Genomic DNA, 22,027 nt, shown 5'->3' on the forward strand with positions numbered 1-22,027 from the left:
CACAAAAATTAAAAATCTAATTTTTCAACCCATGGAGGTCTGGATGAGCCGCACTACCTGAGCCACTTGTGTGGGTTGTAGACTCCGTCTCATGCTACCACTAGTGTGAAAGCACCGCCAGCATTCAAAAGTGACCAAAACATCAGCCAGGAAACATAGGAACTGAGAAGTGGTCTGTGGTTACCACCTGCAGAACCACTCCTTTATTGAGGGTGTCTTGCTAATTGCCTAGAATTTCCACCTGTTGTCTATCCCATTTGCACAACAGCATGTGAAATTGATTGCCACTCAGTGTTACTTCCTAAGTGGACAGTTTGATTTCACAGAAGTGTGATTGACTTGGAGTTACATTGTGTTGTTTAAGTGTTCCCTTTATTTTTAAAATTAGCGTTCAATTTAGTTTTTTGCATTTTTCACACAAAAACAAATATGAACGCTAACTTTGGCCAGTGTTTGTGACTACGTGGCTACTAAAAAAGTCTGGACATACCCCATTTGTATTACATTTGGTTGTCTTCTTTTGCAAATGGTATGCCATCATAGGGGGACATTTTCATTCCTGGGCTACCATATGGTCTCAAAGGCAAAATAACCAATCTTGCAAATTTCAATGTTTATATACTGAAACATTTCACCTGCTATATTTGACCCTGCAACTTTCCAAAACATCACAAAACCTGTACATTTGGGGTACTGTTTTACTTTTCAAACATTGCTGGATACAAATATGTGTACTTTATTGCAGTAACAGCTAACCGTATTATGACAGTCACAGTTAAAATGCCAAGCAGAACTAAAATAATATTTCTTAATTTCTCACATTTATTTATATTTTATTCATATTAAATTATGTTTAATATATATATATTGGATGGGACATGAAAGCCATATTTCTCTTGAACAAAATGATCTATACACTGAACAAAATTATAAATGCAATGTGTTTTATAATTTTCTTCAGTGTAATAAGTGTGGGTGCATTTAATATGAAAGAGTTGCATTATGGTTGAACAGACATATAGCACAAATTCCAGTTTTTTTTTTTGTTTTTTTTTTTGTTTTTTTTTACATTTTGATCACAACTTATACGTTGGCTCAGTCCTTAAGCGGTTAATATTGGAGCTCTGTTATACACTGAGACACACAAGCAGTATGAGACTCATAAAAAAAGACATTAGGGACAGAGGGATTTGGGCCCAAAATAGGGACTTTGTATCCTAAAGGGACATTAGTCTCCAGAACAGCTACAGCTTAATGTATTAGTTATGCTGTCTACAGCCTGTCTCTGCAGGCTTTTGAATGTAAACACAGCCTTTCAGAAAAAATGCAGCATTTAAATTTTTGCCTTGGAACACCTCCAGTGGCAGTCACTCAGATGGGCACTAGAGGTGCTACCTGGATCATTGCTGCACATCAGCATCTTTACGCTCTGAGTGGAGGTTATGAAAGTTCCTCATAGAGTTGCATTGGTTCAATGCATCTGAATGAGGAGATGCTGATTGGTGCAGCTTGACTTTTTGCCAAAGATGTGCAGTAGCCTCTTGGATTGGCTGAGTGTCAACTTTGATTTCAGCCAAGGAGGCTGAGCCTGCGCTTCGAAACATGTGCAGCACTGGACTAAAGATGAGTAAAATAACTTAAAATAATAGAATAGTACATTTAGTCATTTACTTATTCTAACAGGTGGCGGTCACCTAAAATGTGTTTTTACAGCTATCGTGTCAGAAATACACAATTGTATACCTGACACTATAGGCATGGGAGGCATGCTTATTTCTGTTTATCAAACAAACTCTGAAAAGATTAGATTAATCTGCTATAGTAGTGGTTCCCAAACTTTTTTGGTTTAAGGCACGAATATTTCAATATATTTTCCAAGGCACCGCAAGTCAAAACAATGATACAACTGTTTAGCCTGCATATTTTACCATACATATGGCTGGATATTCATTCAGAAGGTCACTGAAAACCATACCTTCACTGTCACTAATGCGTCATAAATATAACTTTCCATAATAATCCTGTTCAAGCCGTTACATTGACAGTATTTTAGTCACACGGTGGCTGCCCCGTTGGTTGCTTAGCAGCAATCCTTATGTGTAGTTTGGCATGTCAGGATTGTTGACGGAATTAGATAATTTAAAAACGTAAAAATAAAATACATAACACATAAACTGTCTCATTTGAGAAAATGATTTGTCACCCCCCACCTCTCTACTGGTGGGTGCACAGAAATACTTAACAACTGTGAAGATTCCATGAATCATCCATAAAGTGATCTTCTACTAGATATTAAAATTCCAGTAATGTAAGGGAGCTTAATGTAGTTGTTCTCGTGAGTATCATCAGTCCCTTCAGGCTTTTTGCAGTAAACACTGCATTTTCTGAGAAAATGCAGTGTTTACATTACTGCGTAGGGGCACCTCCACTGGCCACTCTTCAGATGTTTGCTAGAGGTGCTTCCTGGGGCAGTGTTACAGACTGTGTAGCACTGACCTTCAGTGTCTCCACACTCTGAATGCAGACACTCAACTTTCCTCATAGAGATGCATTGATTCAATGAGGAGATGCTGATTGGTCAGGACTGTGTTTGGCTTTTGCTGGCTCTGCCTCTTTGCCTCTTTGACACACTCAACCAATCCAATGCTTTCCTATAGGAAAGCATTGTGTTTGGCTCAGATCATCACTTCTGATGATGTCAGCGTAGGAGGCAGTTTAGGGACCAATCCAGCAGCAGCAGACTGGAAAAATGGTAAGATTTTACTATATTTAGAGGAGCCTTAGTATTCCTTTAAAGCAGATATACCAGATCTGACTTTCCATATGTTCCACCATTTGGGCTAACTGATTTCATACCTACTGTAGAATTACTTTCCAGATCTCCCAGTAAACTGACAGCACAGATGAAGGTTGATTTTAATTTATTGGTTTAAATATTTATTTGCTGCAATGAAGAGTGGGGGTGTGTACATTTTTTTTATAGTTATTGTACTGGTCTTTTTTTACAAACTTGCCATCTAACCAAACTCCAGCGTAGTCTTTTTAGATTTGCAATTGAAATGTAAAAAAAAAAAATTAAACGCGGAATAAATGGAGGAAAATCAGATTGGTGGTAGCAATCTATTTATTTTTGTAATGTTAAAATTAATAATTTAAAAGGTTTTAGTAACATTCCTATCATTGTGTTCTTCTTTGGTTTGGTACCAGTTGGTAAGCCATGTGTGGCACAGTGACCTACTTAATATGCCGCAAGTATAGAAACTGCAGTATAAAGTCTACACTTGGATGTCCTATGAAACTTTCAGTAGAAAAATACCAATAAACTATTTATACAAACACTCCTACACTATCACTCTAACCATCTGCTACACTAATGTTACTTGTTGCCCTTATTTTCAAAACAAACAACTAGCAAGGATGTTTTTTTATACTTTAAACCAAATATAAAAAAATAGATTTATATATATATCTCTATCTTAATTTGAAACCATTTGGAAAGCTTATCCCATGATATTAAATCAAGGCTGATGTTGGATACTGTAATCACACTGTCGGATATTGTAGAATTATCCTCCACAGTGTGGAGTACTACAAATGCATGCGCTACATCTCTGTATTCTGTGAGAGACATTAGTAACTCTGATACTATCCTCTAAATCCCACTGGATTTAAACAGGATTTCTTTTTGAACAAAGTATGTATTTTAGCCTAAAGTTTAGGCGATTATCAATATGAAGTGCAGGAGAAGTCAAGGCTTAGCCACAGAAATTCACATTCTATTTGAATGAAATTATACATTTTGATCGTTACTTGGTGGATGTTTGGTTAAGATACATTTTGTGAATTCTTCCAAACTGTATTCTAATCACTTATTTTCATCCCTCATTTTTGTTGCATCTGAAGAACACTCTCAAACTGTTAGTTTTCTTAAGTGTACGAGCTATGGGGCGATCATTAGTCATATGGTAAAGTAAAGAGAACGGGCTCAAGAATGAAACATTGGGACACTTCCCTTTTTTTTCATGCACAGGTAATTAAAATTAAAATCATTTAGAAATGATTAAATGTTACATTTTAGAAACAATTTTGTTATAATTTAAGTGGCTTCATTGTCCATATACTATAAACTGGGGGGGCATGGTATGACCGGGGAGCAAGCTGGACGTGTCCCAGTAGAGCTCCTTCGAAACCTCATAGTCAACCGCTAATATTAGTACTTATTTCAGTCAAACCAGTAATCTCACTGGCCCATCCAACTCCATGGATAAGAGAGCGGCTCCGAAGCTCTCCAAGAAGAGCCCGGACCACGGTCTGGACCGGTTTGCGGCCTCCCGCACCGCCCACCACTAGGTCCGACACGCTTATATCAACTTAATTAGTCGTTTGCAACGAAATCGCTCATGGCTGATTTAGAAAAGTGGACAGACAACCCCATTTCGTGGATTCGTTGAATTCACTTGATCAAAATGAATATCCTCCTCAGAATCTTATTTTTGTTCCAAGCAGTGCCTATCCTCGTTTCAAAACCGGACCTAGCCCCACTACAGACAGCCATAGACAAATTTGTCTGGCAAAATAGTATACACAGAGCTGCTTGCAACATTCTGTGTAGACCTGAAACAGCAGGTGGCCTGGGGCTTCCCCAACTAAATTTTTACTTGGCAACACAACCAACACATATAGCTCTATGGCATACCCCCCTGAGGAAAGGCGGTGGGTGGACCTAGAGTCCCGACGCGTGTTTCGCCTGTAAGGTACCTGAAGAGCCGCCTTACAGGCAAAACACGTCAGGGCTCTGCACTGCACTATACTCTATCATGATTACTTTAAGACATTTGTATTTTTTAATTAGATCTTAGACATTATGTCCTCTGCAAGAGAGATAGGCAGGGCATTTGCATGACTTTCTTATTCCCAAACTAGTGCTTACCTTAGACTAGCAGACAGGTTTTTTTTTTTTTTATATACAGATTAGGTTGATCAGGATGATCGGTGAACAGCACTATTTGGGAAAAGAGTCATGCATTGAACAATCCAATTTTGTATCTGACAAGTAACCTAGCACAGTTACACTGATGGTTCCCTTCAAGGGAAACTGATACAATAGTATACGAAACTATAGTTAGTGGTTATATTTTACTCTATTGATACTTTGTGTCTTTTAGAATTGCCAGCTTCATTTTCACTGGCATTTCTAAATTTACACTACGAATTACTTACTAATTACTTACACTTGGACTCATGCTGTAATCTCAGAAATAATTAATATTATTCTACATTAGTCCTTTTTTAAAATTTTCTTTATACATTTTTCATTTCGTCCTTTGCTCTACACTATTAATAGTTTTAGAATGTAATAATATTTTTTGGTTTATTTGCTGATTTTCAAGGCAAGCATTTAAACGAATTTATTAAATGTTATGTTTTAACTGACACCTGTAGGCAAGCACTTTCCTATTTAATCCTACAGAAATGGCTGCGCAGAGGTCCGTTATTGGGACAAGAGATGTTGACATCACTCTTAATATATTATTTCTCTTACACTATCCACTTCCTATGGCCTACTCGGTGAATAGAATGGTTTAAAAAACAAAACAAAAAAACCCTATACAATGATACAAAGTGAAATGGGGATCAGGGGGAGGGGACGACCGCAGTACACTTGGACGCAAATTAAGTTGCCTGCGAGCAACACAGAATTTTATCCAATTGAAGGTTAACTCTATGCACAATGTTGGATTGCTTTATACCTTACTCTGTTAAACCTTGTTTTGCTGCATGTTTTGCGCGAAGTCTGTCTCTCCACCTGTCCGCTTTATTCACAAATAAAGAATACATTTTTTTTTTTTTTTTTTTAAATACTATAAACTAGAAAGGGGCCATTACAGATATTGAAACTATGCCTCTGAATTCAGCTTATGAAAGATTGGAGGATCTGTGTATTTTTGGAGGTTTTCTGGTTTATGTGAGTGGATGAAGAGATTTGTACTTAAATACAGTTTATGAAATAGAGAGACATTTGTAGTAGGAGTGCCCTGACATGCCCACTCCCTACCGGTGTATATTGTCACACTGTTTGCGAACGGTTTGACTTCATACCTGGAGCCTCCCCCGTGCCATTCCGTGCCACTGAGAGTTGGAAGTTCTCTACCTGAGTGAAGTCTGGCTGTATAGGGCTGGGCTCGTTATCGGAGGGCAATCAAGTGATGCTCACACCCAATGAGATGTCCCTGCAGTATTTGTCAGGAAAACCAACTCCTAGGAGGAAGTTATCACTCTATGCGGGTGGAGGAGATGCAATGACCAGCCTTTGTGGACCCCAGGTAAGAAGGCAAGCCACTGACAAATGGTTTGACTGCTGACATTTTGGGTATGCCAGGGCATTGGCATTATAACTCATACCATGTTCTGTAGTGGTTATGGTGCCATAACCATAAAGGTTTTTTAGCACCACCGTCACTTTTAAAGTCTTTGCCATGTCTGTTTTGCATTATGTATTTCATCATGAGTATGTTAAACAACATGGACACTCAAGCTTCTAATTTATTTCATTTAGCTGCTCTGACTTCCAACCTCCAGAATGCAGTTCCAATGCGTTTTCTTTAATGATGGCAGATTCTGAACACAACCCTTCTACTAGTGGGTACAGGTAAGAGGCCAATTGTATGTGTTTTGTGACTCTTTCTATAACCTTGTTCCTTAACTCTCTTGCATTTTATATCCATGCCCATATTATTAAACCCCTTAAAGAAACATCCCTTGCACCATAAACACTACAGCCCTGGTGTCCCTCCTCCCCATTTTAAGGAGTTAAAACATTTTTGAGCAGTTTGACTCCTTACCTGGAGCCTGCCGATCACTGTTCACTGCCTCCACCACCAATGTCAGAAAGCAAGAAGTTCCATTACTTCTCCTGAGCGATCTGTAGTGGTTATGGTGCCATGAGTGTTTCTTTAATTTTTACACAGAAAGAGGGTTTCAGTGTGTATTGTTGTTATGGATTACCTTTTATTAATGTTTAAATAAACCTGCTCTCAGCTTTGATTAAACAGTTTACCTTGTCTTATTTTCTATGACAGGCTGCAGGCTGTTAATTATTAAAAACAAAAAAAAGTTTAATTCTTTGGACTTGAGAAAGTTCCACGACCAAGGCTAATACCATAAAATATGTAATAATATCTGATGTCTTTCTAGAGTGCTTTTATCTTTATTTTCTGTCACTGTTTGTGAGTTACTTTTTGCAAAATCTTTATTTTTATTTTTTCTATTCTCTACCATCGGGCTACTTTTTCCAATCTGTAGCAGTGAACAGCCCGCTAAAGCTAAAACCCAGAAGGATCTAATGAAACTCCTGAAAGAGCTGCGTTCGTATCTCCCACCAGACAAGCGATCCAGAGGCAAATCAAGTACAGTTGCATCACTTCGATATGCCCTGCATTGCATCCAGCAGGTCAAAGGTAGAATATATTATTTTAAACCATATTCTACGTACATGTACAGAATAGTTTGCAGGCTCTATAGACCATAGGTTACAAAGTACATGTATTCCATGCAGTTCTAGCATACATCTTTATTTTCTATGAAGATGTCTATTACAAACATAGCCAGGCGTGCCAACCAAATGTCCAGAATTTGTAAAGTCTTTGTTTCAAGATATTTGAAATTCTCATTTCAAGTTTTGCTTAGCGGACCCAAAAAGTGTGTTGCATCTGGCTGATTAGCTATACAGCTTCTTCTGTACTTAGAATGGGTGTGTTCCTCGTGGGTGGGGTTTTGTTAATGACATCAATGTTTTCCACAGCCAATGAGGAGTATTACCAGCTGCTGATGGTTAATGAGGAACTGCCATGTGGCCTTGATGTGTCATGCTACACTGTGGAAGAAATAGCAAACATCACCTCTGAGTACACCAAGAACAACATGGTGAGGTCTCATTGTGGCTGTCATTGTAGAAGTTATTAATTTGCCTTCTGTACTTATTTAACTTCAACTCTTTTTATTATTTACATAGCTTGAGGAAAGTACTGAGTGTGTGCTATCAGAAGCTGAGATTTTTTTGTTTGTGGTTTTTTTAGGGGGTGGGGGGGGGGATGGATGTTGGGACTTTGGATGTCTTAATGCTTCATGCTATTTAGACAAGTCCCCTGAGTAATAAAAGAACTCCCCTTGTCTGTTAGAGTGATGCGTTACAACAATTTTATGGGAACATCTACATCAGTCTTACTAATATCTTTTTTCCCTTCAGATTAGAGGCAGTGCTTATACCACAGGGATATCCAATCTGGAGGGAAAAAACAGGCAGGCAAATCTCCAAACATTTAAACCCTCCCCTAATTACCTCCTTTCCCATAAGTAGCAGCTCCTCCTGATCATACCCAGTTCTTTGCCTGCCTCCGGCAGGGGAGGTTAGACAGGAGGTTCTCCAGGAAGCAGGTGAGAAGGGCTGAGGCTCTGGGGGCACTGCTTCCTTCATGTCCGGGTAAGTAGCCTTTAACACGCCGGACGGCGTGGTCCCTCAAGTTTTATGTTGCCGTCTAATGCCGTGCCAGGTGCCGGTCTGACGAAGGACGCAGGCGTGCGTCGGCTGGGAAGTCCTGCGGTGGAACGCACACACAGGTTGCGTTGCGTTCCACTAGGGAGTCGCGGAGCGCTATGCGCATGCGCAATGCGAACCTTGATTCAGGCGCCAAATTTGAACTGGGCGTTCTCTTTGGTTTCAGGACTTATATGAGCATTTACCAGCAGCAACCTCTGTTTGCCAGGAGCTCTCAGATCGGTTGTAAAGAGTGTTATCTCACCTGCCCTCCAACACACTCTCAGGCCATTTAAGGTAAGACTGATTAAGTTTTAATTAAATGGGTCCTAGCCTGAATCGATAAGGAGAAAAATTTGATTGTTTTCCCTTTTTTGTTTTCTCTTTTCAGTATGTCTAATCCGGAAAATTTGGATAAAGTTGCTGAAAAGGGGAAATGTTCATCTAAAGCCAAGCATTTAATCTGCTCTGTGTGTAGCCAACCTATGTCAGATGGTTATAAAAAGAAACTTTGCTCAGTGTGTTCTAAAGAAGCTTCAGAGGAAGCAAAAAGAACAGAAATGTCTACTTTCCTCAGCTGGTTGCAACATAGTATGCAGCAAACATTTGTGGATATGCAGTCGGCTGCATTACAGTCAGTCCAGGCCTCGGTTGCCCAAGATTCGCAAGTTGTAAAACATGCTAAGAAAAGACTGAGATCTTGGGAAGCTTCTGATACTAGTTCAGTAACTAGTGGTTCTGAGTATGAGGAAATTTCAGGTGGTGATTCTTCAGATGAGGAGTTTGCCTTCCCAGATGAAGCAATTGGGAAATTGATTAAAGAAGTGCAGTGCATTTTTGGAATTGAGGAAACAGGGAAAAAGTCCAAAGTGTTTCCTTTTCTCCCACAGATTAAGGAATTGATTTTAAAAGAGTGGAAATTCCCTAGTCACAAGCCGTTTCTGTCTAGACATTTTAAAACTCTTTTTTCCTTAGCATCGGAACAAGACTGTAAGCTGGATACGGTCCCTGTAGTGGACGTTCCTATTGCTCAAATCTCTAAGAAAACTACTTTACCGATTGGAGACACAAGCGGGCTCAAGGATGTCATGGACAAACGCATTGACTCCTCCTTAAAAAAGTTGTTCATATCTTCTGCAGCCCAAGCTAAAGCTTTGATTACGGGGTCATCTGTTGCCAAGGCCCAAAGACTTTGGTTGGAAGAACTAGAAAAAGTTTATACGGGAGAAACTAAGGAAGACCCGGTAAAGCTATTAAAGCATATCAGGATGGCATCTGATTTTTTGGTAGATGCGTCTGCAGAAAGCCTAAAAATTTCGGCCAAGAGTATAGGTACTTCAACAGTCGCCAGAAGAGCGCTTTGGCTCAAAAATTGGTCAGCAGATACAGCATCTAAGAATTCACTGTGTGACCTATCCTTTGAACCAGGAAGACTTTTTGGTTCAAAACTGGATGAATTGTTAAAACAGATGAAGGAAGGAAGGAAAGCTTTACCAGAATCATTTAAGAAGCAGTTTAGAAGACGTAAAGCGGAGTCGCTTCCCTCATTTAGAAGTTCCTTTCGTAGAAACTATTTCAGGGGTCAGCATAAAAAAGCCTTTGATTATAGGAAGAAGGAAAGATTTTCTGACAGAAGAAATAAAAAGTTATGACGCCAGGCCTGTGGGTGGAAGGCTGAGTCACTTCCTAGAGCACTGGAAAGGAACAACATCAGATCGCTGGGTTCTCGCAGTGATAAAACACGGATACGCTCTAGAATTATCACAAGCCCCAATGGAAATGTTTCTATGTTCCGAGGTTCATTCTCTAGAGATGGAACTCTCTCTGATGCGAGAAGTATCGACTCTATTACTGAAAAGAGTGGTGGAAGAAGTTCCTCTCAAGGAAAGTTTTCGGGGCACCTATTCAAGACTTTTCTTGGTTCCAAAGCCAGATGGTTCGTTCAGACCCATTTTAGATCTAAAAGCCGTAAACAGGTGGATTATCAAAAAGAAGTTCCTCATGGAAACAATAAAGTCCGCTACTCTGCTTATTCATCCAAAAAGTTGGTTTGCGTCCCTGGATTTAAAAGATGCCTATCTTCATGTGCCCATAGCAGAATCCAGCAAAAGTCTAAGGTTCGCTGTGTGCTGCCGATCAGTAATCAAACATTACCAGTTCAGAGCATTACCTTTCGGCCTGTCATCAGCACCCAGGGTATTCACAAAGCTGCTAGTAGTCGTTTCAGCTTTTCTAAGAGGTATGGGCATCTCTGTCATTCCGTATTTGGACGACTGGCTGTTGATTGCAGAGTCCCAAGGTCAACTACAGCTAGACCTGGGGACAGCGATAGAATCGCTAGAAAAGCATGGCTGGCTAATAAATTTCAACAAATCGGAACTAGTGCCAGTTCAAAGGATCCAGTTCCTGGGTCTGATTTTGGATTCTATCGCAATGAAGATATTCCTGCCAGAAGAGAAGAAACTAAAAATCAAGCGATTAATTCGGAATCTCAGAAGAAAAATTGTGTTTTCAATCAGAGAAGCCATGGGCTTACTGGGTCTGTTTACAGCCTCAATCCCGGCAGTCGGTTGGGCAAAATCCAGCATGAGACCTCTACAAAGAAACATTCTGCAAGTCTGGAATCGACAGGAACTCGGCCTGGATGGGCTTATGAGGTTCAACAAGCTAACTTTGAGAAGTCTGCAGTGGTGGACATCTTCTCGATTCCTGCACGAGGGTCTGTCATTCCGGATGAAGTCCTTCACTATAATTACGACAGACGCCTCTGCCCTGGGCTGGGGGGCCCATCTGGGAGACATCAAGAAGCAGGGGTCCTGGCAAGAGAAGGATATGAAAAATTCCTCGAACTTCAGGGAATTAAAGGCCGTGTGGATGGCACTCTTGGCATTTCAGATGCTTATCAAAGATCGACATATTCAAATCCGCTCAGACAATCGAACGACAGTGGCATATTTGAACAGACAGGGAGGTACGAGATCAACAAAGTTAGAAAGCCTTTGTTCAATGATCATGCTGTGGTCAGAAGTGCACCTGATGTCAATTTCAGCAGTTCACATTTCAGGGAAATTCAATGTGGTGGCAGATGCCCTGAGCAGGCATCATTTGAAACAAGCAGATTGGTCCCTGTCATGCAGAACTTTCAAGTTCATCACAGACCGCTTCGGTGTTCCGGAGATAGATCTGATGGCTTCCAGAATGAACAGGAAGACAGGACGTTTTGCATCCCTAAATCCAACAGACAGGCCGGATATCATAGATGCCCTGTCAGTTCCATGGAAGTTCAACCTGGCTTATGCCTTTCCGCCAGTAGTGCTTATTCCCAGAATACTTCAAAAAGTAAGACTGGAAAGTGTACGTATTATCCTTATCCTTCCATGGTGGCCAAGAAGAAGTTGGTTCTCGGTTCTCCTGAATTTTCCAGGGGCCACATTTTGGAAGCTCCCACTTTCAAGAGAAATACTAGAGGACGCCATGGTGCCTCTGCCGACCCTTCGAAGATTCCATTTGACGGCCTGGTTTCTGAACGCCAGATTCTAGAGAGCAACGGTCTGGATACTGAAGTGATAAAGATCCTGTTGGCAACTAACAAGGAATCTACTTCAAAGATCTACGCTAGAATTTGGAAGATATTCTGTCAGTGGTGTTGTAGATTTAAAGTCAACCCTGTTTCCGCATCCATCCAGAAGATTCTAAGTTTCCTTCAGATGGGATTTGCTAAAGGTCTTAAACCTGCTTCATTGAAATTGCAGGTTTCTGCTATCAGTTTCTTCTCCCTCAGATGCTTGGCCTCTAATATTCTGATTTCGAGGTTCTTCAGAGCTCTAACTCGTTTGGTGCCTTATGTTAGGGAAACCTATCCTCCCTGGGATCTTAACTTGGTTCTTTCAGCGCTTTGTGAGCCGCCCTTTGAACCATTGGAGGAAGCTTCCCTGAAGATTATTTCGTTAAAAACTGTCTTTTTGGTGGCTATTACATCAGCTAAAAGAATTTGTGAGATTCAAGCTCTTCGGGCGAATTTTCCTTTTTTAGTTTTCCATCAGGACAAGGTGGTTCTAAAGCTCGATCCTTCTTTTATACCTAAAGTTTTTTCGGTTTCGAACGTCAACCAGGAAGTGGTCTTACCGACTTTTTGTCAGAATCCATCTAATGCCTTGGAAAGCAAATTTCACTGCCTAGACGTAAAGAGATGTCTTTTACAATACCTAAAATCTACGGAATCCTTCAGGAAGGATAATAGTCTTTTTGTCCTATTCAGAGGCACTAGGAAAGGCATGAAGGTTTCGAAGAGTTCTCTGGCTAGATGGCTGAAGGATTGTATTCTGTTGGCTTATTCCAAGAATGGCATGGAACATCCAGGCCCTATAAAGGCCCACTCTACTAGAGCGGTTTCGACGTCTTGGGCTCTCCGAGCAGCTGCATCTCCCTCTCAGATTTGTTCGGCTGCTACTTGGTCCTCTCTCCATACTTTCTCAAGACACTACAAGTTGGACATACTGGCCTCGGAGGATGCTGCTTTTGGGCGCAAGGTGCTTCAAGCTGTAGTGAAATGAACCCGCCCTCAGGATCTGCTTTATTATATCCCTGTGGTATAAGCACTGCCTCTAATCTGAAGGGAAAAACGTAAATTTTACTTACCGTAAATTTCTTTTTCCTGAAGATTAGAGGCAGTGCTACATTCCCGCCCCTTTTTTCTAATAAACTCAGTAATTTTGCAGCTATTTGGCTTATGTATTTTCTGGGTATGATCAGGAGGAGCTGCTACTTATGGGAAAGGAGGTAATTAGGGGAGGGTTTAAATGTTTGGAGATTTGCCTGCCTGTTTTTTCCCTCCAGATTGGATATCCCTGTGGTATAAGCACTGCCTCTAATCTTCAGGAAAAAGAAATTTACGGTAAGTAAAATTTATGTTTTTTTTTTTTTTTTTAATTCTTTATTTTTGAAGCGCAATGCCAGATACAGTGTGCAATTATGACAGTTAACAGTTTACAGGAGTTGATGCAATGACATAGTGGTAAAGAGGATTTGTTGCGCTTTTTTTTTTTTTTTTTTTAAACATAAGAAATAAACAGGTTTATCTGGGAACCCAACATGTCATCTAGACAAGGTTTAGTCTATGCAAGGTAGCGTTCCTATAATATGGTTAACTAGGGTTGCGTACAATTAGTTTACATACAAATGAAATAAAGGAACACAATCCAAGTTGGAAAACACGTTATGGCATTGGATAAACTAGCTGTGAGCCTAGAAATGAAACAGATTATGCATGTGTTAACTAGACTACTTGCTGGTAGCATCTATGAATCATAGCTTTTTTAGGGACTACGAGTAGATAGTGGGTCGATTAGTAGATTATGAGAAGGTAGTGTAAATCATCCAGCCTATATTGTTACAGGTGGGCATTATGCACAATTTTAATTTTTATGATACACTATGATAGATTATCTCACCCTGTAAATCTACGTAATAGGGTAAAGGATACGCTCAGTGCCTTAAAGCCAAGAAGTAATGCAGGTTGACCCTCGCTGGATACAAACTAATAACGAGTAACACATTCGTTTAACTTTGATAACAGGCAGAGTATCACATTTGCTGTGTTTTGTTAGGGATTAAACATACCGCTACAGAACCTGATGTGAGGCGGTCCTGTGTGTGTTTGACATGTAGCTAGCCCGTAACGTTCACTGGTAGATTAATAAAAAATAAGAACAATAATACACATAGATAAGTAATATAAAGTGAAGTCTAAATTGGACGTAGTGTGCATATTCGCTGATCTATTGACATCATAGATTATACATGTGTAAATATTCAAGTGAGTACCTCAGGCTAGTGCTAAAAACTGACTGCAACTTTAAACTACTGGTTATAGTAACTCACACGTTGATCGGTTCTAAGCTGAAGCATTAGGATCTATAAAACACATTAAATGCAGGCTGAGTGATAATATCTACAGAAATACAGCAGTGCTCTTGTGGTGTACAGGCTTTAGATGTGGAGCATACAGTGGGATAGGAACAGAAGGATATTGGGAAGAGGAGAAAGAAGAGAACAGAGGAATGCAAAAAGGAGACACCTGGTCAACTTATGGTAACAGGGCAAACTGGGTGTTCATGTTATAGTGTCTGGTCTTCTCCAGCGCTCGGGCAGAATTGTGGCTATAGTCCACTGTGTAGTCCTGAGTCAACCGACGCCAGCTCTGCACTTGGTATGCGTGTTGGCCTCTCGAGCCTCGCGGCTGGATCGGTGGTGCAATTTGTGTGGGTCCAGTAAGTCGCCAGGCACAGCCTTAACCCTGCAACACGGAGGGGCTGCCCCCGGTACCTTCGATGCTGTAAAAGTCCCACTGTTAGCCAGCCGTGGTGTCCTCCTGTGTGTCGTCCTGCGTGGTTTGGGCTGAGTGCCACTGGGCTGTGAGTGTTCCCTCTGGTTCTTTTCCCGCTGTCGCAGTGTCCCAGCCTCAGCCAAATGGCAGCGGGGGGATGTCGCTGCTTTGGTGCGTTTCTTAACCCCTTAAGGACCAAACTTCTGGAATAAAAGGGAATCATGACATGTCACACACGTCATGTGTCCTTAAGGGGTTAATGTGTAGTCTTGGGGCCTCTCCGCCTGTGAGCTTGGTGGCTGGATGTCCCGGTGCCGTCGTCTGGCCTCCCCTCCACTTGAGGACATGTGCACCCACCAGGGCTGTCCCATGATTCGCGGCCGGAGGATTTGCTTTGCGACGTTGCCGGCCTGAGGTCTCGCCTGTTGGCGGTAGTTGAGCGCTCGGTGGCCGCTGTCGTGGAGTGCCATATGTCGGCCTATGCGTGATGGGAGCCTGTAACACCTGGTTCAGCTTTGCCCAGAAGTCCGCAAAAGCCTTATCAATCCCGGTCGCTGGTGAGTTTTGGATTGCAGTTGTATTATGCATTGCACACGTGGCGCCCGCCATGTTGAATATGTCGTTGTGTTTCCCGCTTGTAGAGGCCACCTCGAGGCGAGGCTGATCACCGCTGGGTTGCCTCTGGGACCGGGATATCCCCCGCCGGTCCATAGGGGGGGGGTTACGGGGCCCTGGGTGGTGTCGTCCGCTGCTTTCTAGGAGATCCCCAATGCGATTTCGGCCGCTTCTCCTTGGTTCATCAGGCCGCAGGGCAGACATCTTACTCTCCGGGGTACCGGTCGCTTAGGATTCAGAATGTCTGCAGAAGCTAGGCCCCTTTACCGTTTGTGGGGTAAGCTGCCTTATTGCTTAGTTTTCCGTTCGATTTTGGGCTGAAATCTACAGTTTATTGCTTAAAATGCAGGAGCTCCTGCGAGACACGTCTGCCCGGCATGGCAGTCAGGCCCCGCCCCCCCAGTCTTACTAATATCTTAATGAGAATCTCATTGGCATAAAAAGCCTCCTTACAAATTACCTCTAATTTGACATCTAATAACTTTCAAAGGTAATGGGTTACAAAAAACAAACAAACAAACAAACATGAAAACTGAAGACATTTTGTATTATGCAAAGTAATGTTAGACCCACTTAGTTCTCTACACAATACTGTAATACGGGAACAATACTGTTTTGGGAGACAACAATTGAATGCAAAATAAGTTATAAACCATATGAAGGCATGCGTTCTTATCTGTGGACTGTCATTCCTGTGGTTTCTTTATTACATTTGTTGTCTAGTCATGATTAAGTTACCATGTGTCTTGCCCATAGGATGTTTTTGCTGTGGCGGTTTCCCTGGTAACTGGGCTGATCCTGTACATTTCACAGCAGGCCTCGACGGTCCTGCGCTGTGACACCAATGTGTTCTCTCAGGCCCGGTTTGTGGAGCTCCTGGCCCCACAGGATGTGAGCGTGTTTTACAGCTCAACCACACCATACAGACTTCCATCCTGGAGCATCTGCAATGGAGCTGGTGAGAAACAAGTCATGCTACACAACAGGGTGTTTGCCAACCTTTGATTTCACTTCACAGCTGTATGTCTTATAACTGGTAACTATAAGCAAGGGGTTGGTTGAGATGCCCATGCTATTGACATGGATTTGAGGAACTCATTGTGTAAAGAAGATCTATACATGCTAAAACAGAAAGTAAGAGTATGGAGCATGGCAAAAACTAAATCATTTTTTTTAATTATTTTGGCTCTCTCAAGTCTTATTTCAATAAAGCGAAAACTCTAATCATTTGCGTATTGAAATCCTGCTTACAATGACTGCCCCAGTACTAAAAAAAACTTTGCAGGCCCCAAAACCCGACAGAAGGACAAGCTATTTTTTTCCAGTTTTTATGCAATCTAATTTTTGTTTAGATAATTTAATTGACCACTCTCCTTTCCGTTTAGATTTAGGATCCCTCGACAGTTTGGAGGAGAAATCTTTTTATTGCCGCATCAGGTGAGCTTTTAACTTTATTTTTATTTTTAAAGTACTTGTTTGTATGCCTAATATACTCTAGACTTTTCCTGGGGAAATGGTCTCACACTCTTTGTGTTAAGCACTTCTCTATCTGCATTGATGCCACAAGTCGGCTAATCTCTGATCTTGCATTTAAATGAACAATTTCACATGTATTAATCAATGCTTATAAATACACAGTGCTGACGCAAGTAGATCAGACTTGTTTCTATGGAGAATTCTGTCATTTTGAGGGCACTTTTTGGTAAGGAACCTATTGATCTACATACTGTGACTGGCAGACTGCTTCATATCTTCATAATGCAGGGACATTTTCTGTAGAAACCAGGAGCGTGGTGGGATTCAATTTGTGCTCCATTTATGGCTGTCTATAAGGAGTTTCCTAAAGGGAAGGATCAAATTTATCTTTCCATATATTTCACATTGCTATTAAAGGAATTGTCAGTTTTTTCCCCTCTCTATTAATAATGGCCACGTTATTTAAGGTTTGATTTATCTATTGTATAATGAGAGGTAGCAGGACACGGCATACCTGTAACTGTCCCACCATCTGGTACCTTTTATTTAATTGTTGTTACAGCCTTGGGAACACCATGGAATAATAACCATAAATACATTGAGCTGCAGATATGGACAATGTGAACAGAAAGAAATTAATGCATAACTCAAAAGACCACTAAGGTACCCAGACCACTTTATCTCAATGAAGAGGTCTGGGTGCAACGGCCATTTAGTTTAACCCCTTCATTGCTTACATTGATGGCTTTAGAACACCTCTAGTGGCTCTATTTCTCACAGCTGCTAAAGGTGAGAACCAAGTCATAATCTCAATCTAATGCTGCTACTGGAAAGTATTTGATTGCGCAGAGTAGCCTCCCAATGCTTCCCTTTGGGGAATTATTAAAATAGGTGAGCATCGATTTTGTTGATGTCCGTGAGGGAGACAGGCAAGACCAGGGTGTTAAGGGAAGAAAGGCAAGTAAAACTCCTTTCAAACTCTCACGGGGGATAAACATAAATAGGCAGGGGAACACAAATGTCAGAAATACAAGTTTGTATTGCTAACGCTATAGTGTTACTTTAAATCATTGTTCCCATACTTATAATGTGTGCGTTCATGAGGCTCCTCTAATAGGTGCTCTGTGTAAATATAATGGATGCGCTCATATTTTGTGTGCTGGGGTCTATTCCTTCTGGGACGTGTCTGACCAGGAATTTAGTTTTATATAGCTGTAGGTTGTATTGGCCACCATATACTTGGCTTAACATTGTTTAATAAGGGCTGATGCATATATTGAAAGAAGGGACACATTTTATATGTTGTGTAATAGAGGGGGAAAGGGTACATTTATATTATTATTATTATTATTATTATTATTATTATTATTATTATTATTATTATTATTACATTCTTTTTCTAAAATGTTTGAAATACTATTTTGCTGATGCAGCCACTATAATATTTATGAAAATCATTGAATATGTGCTTTGCAGTTATATTAAATGCAATCCTAGAGTCACCAAAACAACTTTAGCTCAATTAAATTGTTTTTATGTATAGATCTGCCCTCTGACCTTTCACTGCTGAATTCTTTGCCATTTACGAGTTAATTCCCTTTTTTTTTTCTACTAGTTTTGTTGTTTTGTATTTTTTTGGAATATATTGTAAAAGCACACAGTTTGCAGTTTTTGGAAATAGCATGTTGGTTGCCTTAGCAGAGACGTAATAGTGAAAATAAGTAACTTGGTAAGAGCAATAATTCAGAACAGATACGTGTAGAACATGTTTAAACATACAGATTAAGCATAACATTATACGGTGTAACTGAGGAATTGGGTTTCCGGTGTAGGGACCTTCCAGGCTATCAGACGTCTGGAGCTTGGTGTATTGTAAACATCCAGCGTATTTGTGTCAATGTGCATCAGAGGTTATGTCGGCAATCATCAATTGTATATGGAGCTACATTTCAATCTGGGAGCAATACCGCGTATAGCAATAACGTAGACTGTACTGAAAATGGGCATCCAATTCTATCGGGTGTGGTATTGGACAGTTTATGGTTGCATTATATCTTGTATGTGTGGTGGTAGCGAAGTGTGTGCCGGGGTGGTATGTAGGGGAATTTGTCCAGGTCCCTTTGCCCCGAAGCGAGCTCTAATTGTTAGGCTTTGGGTGTATGCATTGCCATGTGTCAGTGCATGGGCCCAGCGACATGGGGAAGGTTTGCTTGTCTGGGTCTACAGTAGAGTTGTGGTTGGGTTTTTGGCAGCCGCGGGCCTGCGTAGCACGGTAGAAATAACAGTGGTAGTGGCCCTTGGGGGTGACTGGGATTAAATCACTTTTGTTTCTGTTTTGCAAACCTAACCACGCCTCCCCTGGCTGTGACTGACATAACCTGAATGAAAACAAAATTGTTTGAATTTCAATCAGATGTGACTTAAAACGTTTTTATCTCCTACTCTGTAAATTGAACTTTAATCACACACAGGAGGCTCCTGCAGGGAGGCTACTAACAGAGCAGGAGAAAAGAAATTCTAAATTAAACAGAATTTACAATAAAGGAAGTGTAAACATTAGATGACTCTTTACAAGAAGTGTTTAGGAAGGCTGTGTAAGTCACATGCAGGGAGGTGTGTCTGTGGCTGCATAAACAAAGTGATTTAACTCCTAAATGGCATAGAATTGAGCAGTGAGACTACAGAGGCAGGATCGAAGTTTAAAAAAAAAAAAAACCCTATGTAAAAGTGCAATAAGTGAACAAATGGTGCTAATCTTTTTTTTTTTTTTTTAACTAAAAATGTATATCTCCAAATAGCAGTAACTAAGAGCACACACAGTAAAACCAATGCAATAAGTAAGGTGTGCTGTGCCTTTGTTATCCAACTAAAAATACATATTTTTTTAGGTTTATTTTTATTGTTTTGGGGTAGATGGGCCGAATGGTTCTTATCTGCCGTCACATTCTATGTTTCTATGTTTCTGACTATGCACTTCTCCAGAGACGGAGATTTGTGTTCTAGCCTTGTTTGCAGCTTTGTTCTCACATTCACTGCATACATGTCTGACATGTTTATCTTAACTGCAGCTGTGGACGTGGGTTGCAGAGAGAGATATCTTACCAGCCCTTCCGTATGACGCCATATTTGATCCGGGCGCAGTTGGACGGTAGCACATCAGAGCAACTATGTTGTGTGCTGTTTGCTGAGAAGGTGCACTCTGGATATGAAGGTATGCCCATTTTCTATGAATTATTATTATTAGCATTTATTTGTATTAGTATAGAGCCAACTTATACCGCTGCACTTTACAATAATATAAAGGAGTGGATTTAACCACTGACTGTGTTCACAAGCTGGACCCTGATGTAAACGGAGACAAGGGAGAACTTAGCCTATACATATAGGCCAATTTCCCTGCACCATCTACTGCAAGCATGTCAAACTTGCGGTGAGCCCCGAGTACATGCGTAGTGTTATAGCAGAGAAGGCACCTGCTTTCCCCACATTACAGGTGCCTACTCTGCTAAAACTAGGATGGCCAGCGAGGGAGCTCAGTGTTCCTGCTCCTCACTGCTCCCTCGCGGCGTGCTGTCTGTAGTGAAGCTGGGCGCCGGAATATGATGTCATATTCCAGCACCCGACATCACTAAACCGCGCGAGGGAGCAGATAGAAGATCCCCACTTGACCCCAGGGAGAGGATCCACATTGGCTCCCAAAGGTAGGGATCAATGAAGAAAATTGTGTGTGTGTGTGTGTGTGTGTGTCTGTCAGTGTGTGTGTTTGTGTGTGTTGTATTGGCTGCGACTGGACAGTGGAGTACCTAGAGGTGCATGGAGGCACGCAACGCCACGTCTCATTACGACGTGACATTGACGTGCTCCACCTTCACAGGGTTTCAAGAAGTAGCGGGAGGATCAGATTTGGAACGGTGCGGATGGCGCCATTTGGGGTTTACCAGAGGCTGGACTCCGGAGTCGCATACTGGCAGCGGCAATGTGAGTGAAGTCTGCTTTTTGGCTAGAGGGGGGGTGCTGGGATTTAGTATATAGGGGGGTGCTGGGATTTAGTATATAGGGGGGTGCTGGGATTTAGTATATAGGGGGGGTGCTGGGATTTAGTATATAGGGGGGGTGCTGGGATTTAGTATATAGGGGGGTGCTGGGATTTAGTATATAGGGGGGGGTGCTGGGATTTAGTATATAGGGGGGGTGCTGGGATTTAGTATATAGGGGGGGTGCTGGGATTTAGTATATAGGGGGGGTGCTGGGATTTAGTATATAGGGGGGGTGCTGGGATTTAGTATATAGGGGGGGTGCTGGGATTTAGTATATAGGGGGGGTGCTGGGATTTAGTATATAGGGGGGTGCTGGGATTTAGTATATGGGGGTGGGGGGACTGGGATTTAGTATATGGGGGTGGGGGGACTGGGATTTAGTAGAGTGTGGTGCCTTGGTTTAGTAGAGCGGGATGCTGGAGTTTTTTTTTTTTTTCTTTTTTCAAAATAAAATTTAAGGCGTTTTAATTTTTAAAAACCTTTTTTTTTTTTTTTTTTTTTTGCGGCCCACATAAACTTAAACCTTGTTTATGTGGCCCGTGCTAGACTTTGACATGCTTGATCTACTGTATTAGAGTGTTGTTGCGGATTAATGTTCTGATGCATTTCCTGGCGCTGGCTGGAAGAAGCTGTCTGCACAAACTGGAAGTGCACACATGCTGCCTTTATGACTTATCACTCAGCTACTCACACAGCTGCACATACCACTCACAGCTAACCATATGCAACCACACACATCACTCACAGCTATACACGCATTATACGCAGCCAACCTTGTACTTCACACAGAAAGCCGCAACACACACCTCACAATGCTACAACACTTACAGCCACCCTACACAAGACACACATCCACACCAGACTATTTCAGACACCTAAAGAACGTTCGCTTGATGAAATGTTTTATGTGTGAAGAGTGTTTCCTTCAGACAAGAGAACTGCAGCTTTTACATATACCCCCAAACATAAAATGCATAAATAAATGCAAACCTGTTTTCATTGGGGGTATATGTACTAAATTGATGATTTGGTGATTTTTAT

At 41.3% G+C, this 22,027-nt stretch overlaps 1 protein-coding gene across 3 annotated transcripts in view; it reads left to right on the top strand.

Annotated features, from left to right (window-relative positions):
• The window catches only part of LOC134586648 (period circadian protein homolog 2-like), an 84,944-nt gene that overhangs the window by 35,331 nt on the left and 27,586 nt on the right, over nucleotides 1-22,027 (top strand). For all 3 annotated transcript variants that reach the window (XM_063442336.1, XM_063442338.1, XM_063442337.1), the window contains exons 3-8: nucleotides 6,557-6,649; nucleotides 7,303-7,457; nucleotides 7,802-7,923; nucleotides 16,230-16,431; nucleotides 16,859-16,910; nucleotides 20,018-20,160. In XM_063442336.1, the coding sequence (XP_063298406.1) occupies nucleotides 6,557-6,649; nucleotides 7,303-7,457; nucleotides 7,802-7,923; nucleotides 16,230-16,431; nucleotides 16,859-16,910; nucleotides 20,018-20,160 (767 nt within the window). The remainder of the gene's footprint in view (nucleotides 1-6,556; nucleotides 6,650-7,302; nucleotides 7,458-7,801; nucleotides 7,924-16,229; nucleotides 16,432-16,858; nucleotides 16,911-20,017; nucleotides 20,161-22,027) is intronic.

Source organism: Pelobates fuscus, chromosome 2 (assembly GCF_036172605.1).
Source record: "Pelobates fuscus isolate aPelFus1 chromosome 2, aPelFus1.pri, whole genome shotgun sequence".
Taxonomy (NCBI): domain Eukaryota; kingdom Metazoa; phylum Chordata; class Amphibia; order Anura; family Pelobatidae; genus Pelobates; species Pelobates fuscus.